Genomic DNA, 12,598 nt, shown 5'->3' on the forward strand with positions numbered 1-12,598 from the left:
GTTCAGTATGGCAACTGTAGATCATAGGAAGACAAAAAATAAAATCAGCGAATCTTAGAGTGAGAAGAGCCTTTGGAAGTCACTTGACCTCGCCCCTCTTCTGAAGGAGGAGATGGTTTATGGAGAAGATCCTAGAGAGATGCTTGGTCTGCCTGACCATGTATTTGCAAGAAGGCAATGCTCATGGTCAGCAAGGTGAGCTCACAGGTCTGTAGGAATGGGCTAGAAAGCTTTGTCCTCCCAGGGTGAAGATAAGAATGGAAAGTTCCACTTAAGTTGTAATATCTCTTGGCATTCATGATAACAAACACTATACTGATGAGTCTATACGGACGAGAAGAAGATTCCATTTACTACCGTTAGTTGTTTGTTTTAAGATTTTATTTGAGAGAGAGAGAGAGAGAGAGAAGAGGAGCAGAGGTAGATGGAGAGAACAGACTCTCTCCCAAGAGTCCCAAGCAGACTCTGCACATGACCTGAGCCAAAATCAAGGGTCAGGCGTTGAACCCATTGAGCTCCCCAGGCACCCCTACCATGTTAGTTCAGCACTACCTCCATTTGGTCATTCCAGCTTCCTTGACCACAGTTACCACTCCCCCATACCTCTGGGGACACCTGCCTGTGTGATTTCAGGAATATCTTGCCATGTGTCTGATAGCAAGCTTGCTAGAGTTGGCCTTGCGTGCTGGCCTTGAATGGGTCGGGGTAGCGCAGTCTCCCTCTGCAAGAATCTCCATGGCCGGATCTTAATGCAGAGGTCTGTGAGTGGGGGTTTCATGAGAGATATCTACAGAGTGTTCCATTTGCTAGCATGCATTGCAGAAATGTCCACAAATGACTTGGCCCAGGTTCCTTACAGACCTGAGCTGATTCCTGGACTTGGGGTTCCCGGATTTATAAAAACTCTTAAGCAGTTGGAGTCATTTAAAAGTACCATTTGCTTAACTCTGTCAAGGATTATTAGTCCATTCTGGGATTTATGTGAGTGATTCCAATAATGACAACAGCACAGTATTAAGAAGGACGGTGAAGACGTTGATGTTGACTAGTATGCATCAGATGTCAGATACTGATAAGCACTGTACTTACAGTACCCTGGGGTTGAGATTTGCAAAATGAGAGAGTGAGAATGGAAATAGTAGAGAGGAACAGTAGCCTTGAAGCCAAGGGGTCTAGGAATTTTTCTCCCTAATTCGTATTTTCTAACTGAGTGAACTTGGTTAAATAGGCTGGCTTTTCTGGAATTCCTCATCTGTAAAATGGTCCTATAAATACCCCCATTAAAGGGTCATTGAGGATTAAGGTAGCTCCTGGATGTTGAAAGGGCTTCTTAGCAGAGCTAGTGCATAATAGGTACATCATTACTCGTTGGGCTGAATCACAGGTGATAAGAACAGAAACACAAGTGGATGAGCACTAATTAGAAATGAGATGAATCGAGACTGTTGAGGACAAGCAGTGGGTTTTCCTCCTTTTGAAGTCATTTCCAGGTAATCTTTTATCATTGTCATTTTCCCTTCCCATCCCTTTCATAGGGTGAGAGCCATAGAGGGGACCTCATTGACATAGTTTGGGATCAGAATTAAAGCAAATGCTAAGCTCTTTGTTAATGAAGGACTAAAAGTACAAGAGAGAGGATTCAGAAGGAGTAGAGCTCTCAATGGCTCTGAGAATCCGTATCCTTGCAATCAGCCCGCATCCGTCTAGGTCCCTGGCTCTCCAAAACCCAGGCGTCCGTATTGCTTCCAGTGCCACACTGCGGGCACATGGCCCCCAAGGACTTGCAAAGCTGAAATCAGAATTCCAATCATGAAACCACAGGCTTCAAAATGACTTGTTCTCATTACAATGTATGAAATGATCCGTAAATACATATTTTAACATTACAGAGTTTAAATATTATTACACATCTTACTTGATGTCAGATTTTGTTAAATGCGTGCCGTTATCTCAATTTACAAAGGTCAGTCAGGTGGCAGTGGAGAATAGAGCTGGATATATTTAAAATTTTTCTTACCAGTACATCTGCGGCTCAGATAACCCTGCCTTTTTCAAAGAGCTTTGCGCTTTTTTTTTTCCCCCTTTCAAATGAGACTTTAATGAGTATCATGTGGATAAACTCTTTGCAGAGGTTTGAAAAGATCCAGAGAAACACTGTAGTAGGAACAAGCAAACCATTTTGGATGAAATCATAAGCCATTTGAATGCCTCCTCATCTCTCTAGTTGTGTCAGAACCTTTTGGCTGCATTTTTCCGCCACAGGAATGTTTTCATCTCCATGGCTAGGTAAATAGAATGTTCATGTTGTTGCTCGATTGCTATTCACGCCAGCAGAGTAGCAGAGAGTGACCTACTTCCAGCAGCATCCATAGAAAGCTTTGCTGCTTTCCATCACGTCTGATTTTATAAAAAATCTACCTTCTGTTATTTTTTGCATCCTCTGCCCCCCCTCGGCCCCAAAGACAACATACCATGGACTGAAAAGGTCCTTATTTCTTTCTCTCATCACTCTTGATTTCTGTGTTGGTTCCTTTCAGACCATTTTAAACCTTTTCTGGAAAAAGAGAAGTGGAGTGGGTGCCTAGCCTTAAAGGAAGTGAGCATTTCTGATGTTTAAAGGGTCACCATATAAGGTAGGGCTGCCGAGAGGGATCCGGTGCTGTTTTCTTACTGAGACTACCGTGGACCACATCAACATAAAAGGTAGATAACTCGTCGGAAACCATTTGGAGGCATCTATATGTGGATGGTTCTTTCTTATCAGGGACCACTGACTTGAGTTCCCTGAGGTCACTCTATACTGCCAACACTTAACTCTATAAGTTGAGAGGCTGGATTGAGCTAGAAGCATCCCAGACTCCAAGAGGAAAGTCTGATTTGAAAGACTTCTACAGAGCCTTACCCAGTTGGCATGAAGAAATACATAAAAAGTCTGCACCTGATTTGGGGTATTAACTAAAACCAAGTGCCATGTGTGGTTTTGGGTTATAGAACACCGTGGTCACAGGTAGGAAGTCATTGGAGACCTTTTGTTTCCATCATTTGAGGTCGAGATAAGTGAGCTTCAGGGAGGTTGTAGCAGCTTTATTCTCCCAGCTCCCCCATCCAGTGCTCTCTTCAGCCTGCCGTGCCGTTTCTCATCACTGGATCATTAATGCTTTGAGGCGCTCTTGTTTTTTGAGAGTAAATGTCACCAAGCAGGGGAAATAGAAATTCAGTTATCCATCTCCTGGTCATAAGTGGAAATTTCTCTTCCAAATCTGCAAGTCAAGAAGGTTCCAGTTACTTGGAAAAGAGATTCTCAAAATTTTAAGCCAATCTGCTATAAAGTGTTTGCTTGCGTAGTGCTGTGGACTACTCAAACCATGAGATGATAAGAAACAGCCCCATGGCAGACCGCAAATTGAACAGAGAAAGCACAATGAGAGTCCCATTTCCAGTCGGACTTTGAACATCTTGACAAAAGAATTTCCTGGCTATGTTGTCTCCCATTTTGTTGTTCGCTGAGCCAGGCCTCCATAGGCAGGGACTTCAGGCAAGCAATCGATGTTTTTGGCATCTGTGCTGGTTGAATTCAGACCCAGCAGGGGACCTTATTTTATGTGTTTCTCACTCTGGGCTGTGGGATTGTATCATTTCAGAACTCCATTCCAGATGGTCCCCGTGGCGAGAGGTGTGGACGCCCAGCCAACTCAGCCCCAGGGACATCGCTTCTCTGGCTAGTTTCCTTTTCTTACTCTTCTTGACTTTGTCTGTCCTCTTTGCATTCTTCTCCTTTGTCTGCACTTCATCTGTCCCTTATCTTTCTTCACAGATGGCCAGGACACTAATGTGCTGCTGTCATTATGTTATGGAACAAGTTGGGGTCTTTGGAGGCTGCCGTTCCAGAGACATTAAAGACTTGGGTCACGTTTGATACCAGGGTAAACATTCGCAGGATAATTAGTGATCCTCTACTGTTATTAACCCCTGACTTAAGCAGGTTATTTTCTTACAAAGGTGTTGAAAGTTAATGCCACTGTTAATAGTTTCAGTTGGAAGACCATAATGAAACCATGTGGAAAACTACACCTACCATCAATATCTTTCAAACTTTGAAATTGGGCAGGTGGGGGGTAGTGTGGGAAGGAAAGTGAAAAAGAATGGAAGGAAAGGGGTAATTATATCATGGGTTTACCTTTGGTTATCTTCATGATAGTCACTGGTGGACAAGACCCATTTGATATTTTTGTTTGGAATGATTAGTTTATCCCTGCTGAAGTCCTGAATTTATAAGCTTCATCCCATAGGGAAACTCAGAATGGCCCCTCACATAGCACAGGTGGAGGGAAGGCTAGATTCCACTTGTAGAGTTGGTCCCTTTCCCTTGGAACTTTTTCATAAAGAATATGGAGCTATTCACAATATCACACTTAACAGAACTGAAAAACAACCAAGCAAAACTGATAACGCATAGATGCCCCTCCCCTCCAGTCCCTTAACAGCAGGGAGTTTCATGGTAGTGCATTTTGTTTGTCTTCCAACTGACTGAGTTCTTTCCTAACTCTGCTCTGGGGAACCTTCTCAGAAGCTGTATGAGTTTGGGTCTGGAGGACAAGTTTCTAAGATAAACACCAAGTTTGAAAATTCTGGTAGTCAGTCATGGCCATCAGGGGAGTCACCCTCAGCCTTGAAGGACTGCAGGGTCAGTTCAGCCAGTGTCTCAACAAGGAAGCTAAGAATTGACAAGTTAATGCTTTCTTCCAGCCTGACCTTCCCACTTGACCAACCTCGTTACTACTTAGCTGGGTTCAGCCTGAAACCCAGCCTTGTCAGGGGTGTTTAAAAGGGGCCCAGAAAGCCAGGGCTGCTCAAAGCCACTCTAAGTTTCTCAGTGACTGAAGGGATCTTTGAGAACATCTCCATTTCAAATCCACATTTGACTTGAAATTGCCAGATTCTTTTTTTTTTTTAATTTTAAAAAATATTTTATTTATTTATTTGACAGAGATCACAAGTAGGCAGAGAGGCAGGCAGAGACAGAGAGGAAGGGAAGCAGGCTCCCTGCTGAGTAGAGAGCCCGATGCGGGGCTCGATCCCTGAGCTGAAGGCAGAGGCCTTAACCCACTGAGCCACCCAGGCGCCCGCCAGATTCTTTGAAAGAGGGCATCATGGATCTGGTGTTCAATGAAGTTGTCTTTGGGGGAAATTCTAATGCTAACAGGCTGTGTTGTCTCAGCAGCTTAGTTCAGGGATGCCCAGCATGAGGGGACCTAAAAGGGGGCAGGGCACTTGGATGGGCTGAGGAAGTGGTTGTGTCTGGAAAAGGAACTTCTGTAGCAAGATTTGGGTATCCTAAGCTAACCCCACAAAGAGACAGTATTACAAGTTCACAGGACTCAAACTAATATAGAAAAATGACTAAGGGGGTGCCTGGGTGGCTCAGTCAGTTAGGTGTCTGACTCTTGATTTAAGCTCAGGTCATGATCTCAGTGTTCTGGGATTGAGACCTGTATCAGTCTCCATGGTCAGCGGGGAGTCTGCTTCAGATTCTCTCTCTCTCTTCCTCTGCCCCCACTCCTCAGCATGTAGATATGTGCACGCTCTCTCTCTCTCTTTAAAATAAATATATCTTAAAAAAAAATAGGAACAATGACTAAGACTAATTTAAAAGTGATTTTATCGCACTCTCCTCTGGACCTTTTCCCATCCAGATTATTCTCTAGTATGTCTCTGCTCCAGGTTCCATCTTCCTGCTTCCCTGTTACACACAGAAGCTTCAACATTTCTTCCTTAGAAACCACATATCTGCACCAGAATGAGAACTCTTCTTACCAGCCTGAGGTCCAGTCAGAAAGTGGGTCTGACTCCTAGAGGCTCTGAAGAGATATCCCAAACCTGTCTGCTCTGTGTTCAGAGGGAAAGGGAAGGTGGAGTGTGGGTTCAACCTGAAAAAAAGATTGGACATTGTTTGGCACATTGAAATGATCATCTTTCATCTTTCATGTGGAGCATACTGTTATGGACTTAGAATCATGGAATGTCAAGTTACAGAAGGGTCCTGAAATTCTTCTATCCAGCTTCCTCTTACACAGATGAGAACATCCAAAGCTAGGCAGCTCGTTCCAGGTTAGTCCAGGCCAGGTCTCTTGAATTCCAGCTCCGTGTTTTGGTCCCTGCAGAATATAGGATCAGGATTACCCAGAGATTGGGATTGAGTCCAGTTGGTCTGCTACTTTCTTTCTGGATCTTCTTGATCTTTCTAAATCATGGCCTCATTCACTTCTCTGCTTATTAAAACCATGGTGACTTGCCGTTAGCTTAGAACTTCTTAAACTGGCATTTATACCTTTCACATTTGACATCAGTGTACATCTCTAGCCATGACTCCTCCGAACAAACACCACCCTTCTACCAGGAGGCATCATCCTGATTCTTTGTACACATCGTTCTCTTCATCTGGAGTTGGCCTGCAGCATCTCTTCCCATTCTGTGCCTTTGCATGGGTTTCTGTCTAGCTGGGTGCCACCCCGTCACTCAGCACTGTTGTTACTCTTCCCAGTAATTAGTCATGGCCATGTCTTCAGTCTCTTACTCCATTAAAGGCTCCTTGGGAATAGGAATCACATAGCACAGTGTGCTGAATGTCACCATTAGAGTGTGCTTCAAAAATCTTCATTACATATAAGAATAAATGGCATCCTGGTTCCTGTGTGTTCCAAGCAGGTCCAGAATTTTGGGAGGTGCTGAGAGATGTGAAGCTTGTGTAGGGGAAGAATGGACATGCTGAAAGTAAGGAGAGCCTCCCCTTCCTAGAGATCTCAGTCCCACAGTATGATGGTGGCCGTGGTGCCCATCCCATCCATGGTATCTTGACATGGCTGGGAAGGATTCTGTTGGCAGTTGTTTTATGAGCACACTGTGGCAAATGTTCTGTCTGAGCATCTTCCGTTGCCCTCAGGATGCCTTGTACTAGAATAACTGTCACTTCTCATCTGTGCTTCTTGGGAACCTCAGGGAAGGCTTCCATTGGTAGAGCAATTTCTGACATTCTTCTTGAGATACTCTGCTAATATCCAGACCAACATGATTACACTTTTGTTTCAAGCTCTGATCTCAGCCCCATTGGTGATGAAATTCACAAAATATTTACTGTACCCTGGGTTTTTCATTGGCTGACCTAGGGCAAGTATTACATATGTAAATAAGTTCCTGGTTTCGTGTTTTAGCCCTCCCATGTCAAATCCTGCCAGGACAAGGAAAAAAGCCAAGGAGGAAGCTATCATTCTGTAATTATCTTGAGTTTTAAAAATGACAGGTGCCCTCATGGGCAGGCCTGGTGCCTTACTTCCTTTGCCCTTTATCTACTACAATGAGTCTGGTCTAGGCTGAACCAGGATATCACTGTCCGTGGGGATGGGCATGAATAATTCACAAAGAGATTCAAAGGGTTGGCCTGAAAGCCTAGGTCAGAGATTCTGTGCTCTCAGCTCACCTCCCCTGGGAGCATTTTTCAATAACCGCACCATACCTGTTCTTTCCTTGGTACCATTGCTCCTAGGACTCCAAAGCAGAATGCCTTCCTCCTCAGAAATTGGCTTGGACTGCTGATAGGCATGGGTTTCTCTTTGGGCTGTGAAGATGTTCTGGAATTGGAGTGGTGACGGTTGCAAAACCTTGTGAATATACATATAATATACTTTGAAAGGGTGAATTTTATGGTATGTGAATTCAATCTCAATTTAAAAAGAAGTCATGGAATAATAAGACTTTGCACGACAAATTAAAATATCGCAGCACGAAAACTCCTAGAAGACCACATGGACTTTGTCCTCAAGTGCTTTCTCTTCTCTGTGCGTGTGCAAAGGTCATGTCATCCTGTGTGTGTTGGGCACAGAATAAAACTCTGGTGAGTTTTACTCCCTGTTTTGATTTAGGCTGGCATGACCTTGGTCTGGGTGTTTACCTGTCCTTGCTTCCACAGTTAAAATGGAGAGAATGAGCCTCACCTTTCTGATGAGGGTCTCCTGGGAAATTAAAAAAAATCGGCTTAAGAACTTTAGAGTTGTGAGGTACTAGATTCCTTCTGAAGAGTTACAGAAAGGGTGGAAGTGGCACGCAACGTGTGTGGAATTAATCCCGGGCTGGCTAAGAGCAGGTGTGGGTGAGGTCTGCATATGTGTTGCTCTGGGTGATTTAATGATGGCAATAGGTGCTCTGTTAGCAGCTGTTAATGGTCGTGATTGTTGTCCGTGGTGAGGAGACTGTTTGGTTCCTATCGTAGTGGCGGTAGGTGGAGAAGGGGTATTTTTCTCAGGAGGAATTGCCCTGGTGTTGTGAGGTGAAGGCTTGACTGCTGGTCTGGAGGGGCTTGTGATGGGGGGGGGGGCTTCAGTGATGTGTCGCAGGGCTACTGCCCAGAGGCACGCGCCAGAGTCTTTCTTCACCTGGAAGTCTGGAAGACCTCCTTAGAGCTGCAGTGAACTCGGGAGGCTTGTGTCACTCACTGCCTCACTCAACAAACAGAGCTGTGCCCATGGAAAACCAAGACCCGGATGCAGGTGAGCCTCTGTTGTCACACCCTCTGCCCACTGCAGCCTCCTGGCTGCTTGTGCTGGTCACTTCCCAGAGCGTGGGCAGCCTACCGTTCTGATGGGACGATGGAGTGTTCCAGGCGATGGGGCAAGGGGCTGAGGATGGAGGGGAGCCCTGATCATCTTGTTTGTGCTGTCTCGTCATTGTCCCTCACACGCTCTTTTACTCTTCTCCCTGGTCTGGGGTTGTTAGGAAGAGGGGGGGAATACCATCTGTGTCTTCCAGGGACAGGCAAGTGACCTGTGGCTTGTATGAATTCTTCTCACTGACCTACCCTGAGAGGAGCAGACAGTACTCTTTTTCTTCCTCCTCCCTCTAATTATCCTATCAGTGTCTGAATGTCCTCTTCCCCCTTCTCTACCTGTTAAAAGGAAGTCCACTCAACCTTCAAGGTCCAATGCCAGTATCTTCTTCTGAAAGGTTACTTTTCTCCCCCTCAACCCAGGCAAGCCTACTCTCTCCCTCTGCGCTTCCACATGATGTCATTAATGCACACGGTGTAACACCTGCCACGTTCGCATTCATTCAGAGTTGGTTGCTCTGAATGAGTTGAGGGACTCATTTAGATTAGTATTAGTACTAATACTAATTTAGATTAATATTAGATTAGTATTACAGTGCCTAGAACAGTGCCTGGTGCATAATACATGCCCAGTGGGTATCTGGTAAGTAAATTAATGAATAAATATATAAGTAAATAAATAAAGCACATCATTTGTGCCCTCCTACAAATAGTGAAAGATATTTATAAACTCCATAAATATTTAAAATTGCTTCCCTCTTTATGGTGTGGTACTTGATGAGAATACTATTCTAAATGTGTCTTATTAAATCTTTTTTATGCCTATGGAATATTTTTTTTTTTGGTAAAAGGTGATAAATTTTAAGAGAAGAAGCCATGCCTTTTAAAAAATGAAGTTTTATAAAGCCATGCATTGCCAACGTGTGCTCAGCAGAATATCCGTTCCCCTGGGTGGTCACAGTTGTTAAGGGAGAAGGGATTTGGAAGCCAAATGAAGTTTAGGAAAGGCTAGGTTAATCAGGTCTCTCTACTGTGGGATGTCTCAAAGCTTCCATACGATATTGTTTGAGAATATTAGCTAGATTGACCTGTAGTCTTGGCGTACTTCTGTAACCGTAGCTTAGCACCTACAGTGTGGTGCGCCTAGTAGGGTTTTGGTGTTTTGTTACTCATCTTTGACGTTCATCTGCTGCCTCGATGTAGAGCCCTGAGAGCGGGTAAGCGCTTCCGTCCGCGACGAGGCCTCGCTTCTTCACCACCTTTTCCATGTGCGCAACCTCTCCTCTGCAAAGATGAGAGAAAAATTAAAGGGAATTAAAACATTACCGGACATAGCACGTATCCGACACCACCAGTGGGCTATGCTGCAAATGATTGTGGTTTTAGAAATATCCTGTGAGTCCCAGTGGCTCTGAGGTAACCTCTCAGGACTGTTTCAGACGTGCCAGTTCTCTGCACAGTAATTACCAACTCTCTCCTTGGTAGAGTCACTGGTGTCTAGGAATAATTGCTAGGGAACTCAGATTTTCAAATTTACAAGAGGCAAACAACCTTGAATTTACCTCGGGGGTTTATCAGGAGATTCAAACTGTGCTGGGTAAAGTATGCTATTGATCCCAGAAATACGGGGAAGAACTTGAATTTTCACCTTGGTATTTTTCTCAATGGGTGAGAGCCCAGCTCACTAAATTATGGTGCAAAGACCTATGGGGGAGCATTCTGTTTTTTCTCAGGGCTCCTTCCCTTCCTGGAGATTTGGGGTAGCAGTAAACCTGACTTAACTCAAGCCGGAGCCCTTTGTTGTCTTTAACTGATGCTGGCTAATTGGTACCATTGATGATGAGGAGGAGGAATAAGATTCAGGTTGGTCCAGTCAGAATTCTGACCCATGCCTTTGGTGTTTGTCCCCTAGAGATCTCAGGGAACACAGAGGACATCCCTCTGGTGCGCTGGAGACAGCAATGGCTGGAGAACGGCACTTTGCTTTTTCACATTCATCACCAAGATGGTGCTCCCAGTCTCCCTGGACAAGACCCAACAGAAGAACCCCAGCATGAGTCAGCAGAAGAAGAGCTGAGGATCCTTCACATCTCCGTCATGGTAAGAGCGCCATGGCTTTAGCCTCTTGGGTCATAGCTGATGTTATCCTGACACAAAGGGACTTGGTGCCATAGACACAGCTCTAGAAAACCCACTGCACCATGGTCATTCCTCCTGTGAATAAGTAAATGTCCTATTTGTGGGAACTGTCTCCACCTGTGGTGAAGTCAAAGTTGTGATTGTTTCTGTACCGCCATTGCCCAACTGTTCGCCTTGCTAACGTGCCTAGATATGGAGTGACTTTTACAGATGAGAGACAGTATCCGGTGCGGGCACTGGGTTGTCTTAGAAAGGGGTTATTCAGGGGTGCCTGGGTGGCTCAGTCATTAAGCATCTGCCTTTGGCTCAGGTCATGATCCCAAGGTTGTCGGACTGAGTCCTGCATGGGGCTCCCTGCTCGGTGGAAAGCCTGCTTCTCCCTCTCCCACTTCCCCTGCTTGTGTTTTCCTCTTGCTGTGTCTTTTTCTGTCAAATAAATAAATAAAATCTTAAAAAAAAGGGGGGGGGGTTATTCAACTAGTAAAGCAGAATATCTTATAATAGTTGCTCCATCCGTGCCTGTGGAATGACTGAATTGCCAGGCTCCCTGCCACTACCAGTCCCTCTTCTCTCTTTTCCCAGGAGGGAGAAAGTCAGCATTTGGCTTCCTTACCTCTTACAATGAAGGGCACGTCAATACATACTTGCTCTTCTCTGCAGCCTAGCTCAGAATGTCATTGTTTTCATTCCTTCTTCTACTGAGAAATTTGAGGCTTCAAGAAAATGAGCAGGCTCTTTCTAAAATTCTAGGGACTTGTATTGTAGAATCTCTCTCAAAAGTAAGTGCTCCAAGGGCAGGCAGGGGTTCTGTTTGGTGGTTTTTTGTTCACTGATGTCTTCTTAGCACTTAGAACAATGCATTCAGATAGTTAATGCTTAATAATAGTTGCGGAAGAAATGAATGAATTTCCCCAGTGGAGATAGAAAGTGCCTGTTTCACTTGTGGTAGATCTTTCATGTATTAGTATTATATTGGTAAAACCAAATACATCACTTGGTTTGAGGGCAGCCTGAGAGCAAGCAGGCCGAGGCTGGACTGATTTCATGGGCCATATGTTCAGGAAGGCATGGATTGCTTCACGTGTGTGTTGCTTCACGTTTGTGAAACACTACAGAAAACCAGTCTAAGTCTGGGTCTAAACTCTTATTGATTCCTCTGGTACCAACCTGACATGCTATTTAGTTTTGTGTATCAGATTGGGATAAACTGAGCACATTTTAGATATATAAAAATTTCCATCACCCGAATATTTGGCTTTGAATCTCTTCCCTGGAAAATCTCTGATAAAAATTTCAGAATCTAAGTCTTCTATTTCTTCTTCCATTGGTGTTTCTATGAACAACTGGCTTGCTAGATGATCTGTGTAGACACAAGCTACTTTATTTAAACTATATGGTCAAGAAAAGAGTCCTCGAAGGGCACATAGAGGTTAAGTCTGTGTTTAGATGTGTGAGAAGGCAGACAGAGAAGTGAAATTGTTCTGCCTTGCATTTCCAAATTAATTGAGGTTTATGATAAGGCATGTGCCCTACTCATACATCCTTAATTATAGACTAACATTTCCTCTCTCAGGGAAGCTTGTCTTCTTCAATGTAGCTTGTAGTGTCCAGAGAGTGGTGAGAGCAGGCAGATCAACTGAATCAATCCTGTCATTGACTGGAGTGACAGATGCAGAGGCTACATTTATGGTACAGTCTGATTAAAAAGCAAGGCACAATGGTGGACTTCTTACGAGCCATTCCCATCGTCCCATCTCATTGTGGAAAGCAGTCATTATCATGGATGGTTTTTGCTTCGTTTTGTTTCTTTGGGTCTTAGACCATTTCAAGGAATGAGTCATCACCCCAAAGAAATGTTTAAGG

The 12,598-nt window shown here is 44.3% G+C and overlaps 1 protein-coding gene across 3 annotated transcripts in view; it reads left to right on the forward strand.

The window, feature by feature from the left end:
• ASTN1 (astrotactin 1) overlaps positions 1–12,598 on the forward strand; it is a 317,783-nt gene that overhangs the window by 104,720 nt on the left and 200,465 nt on the right. For all 3 annotated transcript variants that reach the window (XM_082702614.1, XM_082702612.1, XM_082702613.1), the window contains exon 2: positions 10,509–10,696. In XM_082702614.1, coding sequence (XP_082558740.1) covers positions 10,509–10,696 — 188 coding nt within the window. The remainder of the gene's footprint in view (positions 1–10,508; positions 10,697–12,598) is intronic.

The sequence above is a fragment of the Mustela nivalis genome, assembly GCF_964662115.1.
Source record: "Mustela nivalis genome assembly, chromosome: 16".
In the NCBI taxonomy this organism is placed as follows: Eukaryota; Metazoa; Chordata; class Mammalia; order Carnivora; family Mustelidae; genus Mustela; species Mustela nivalis.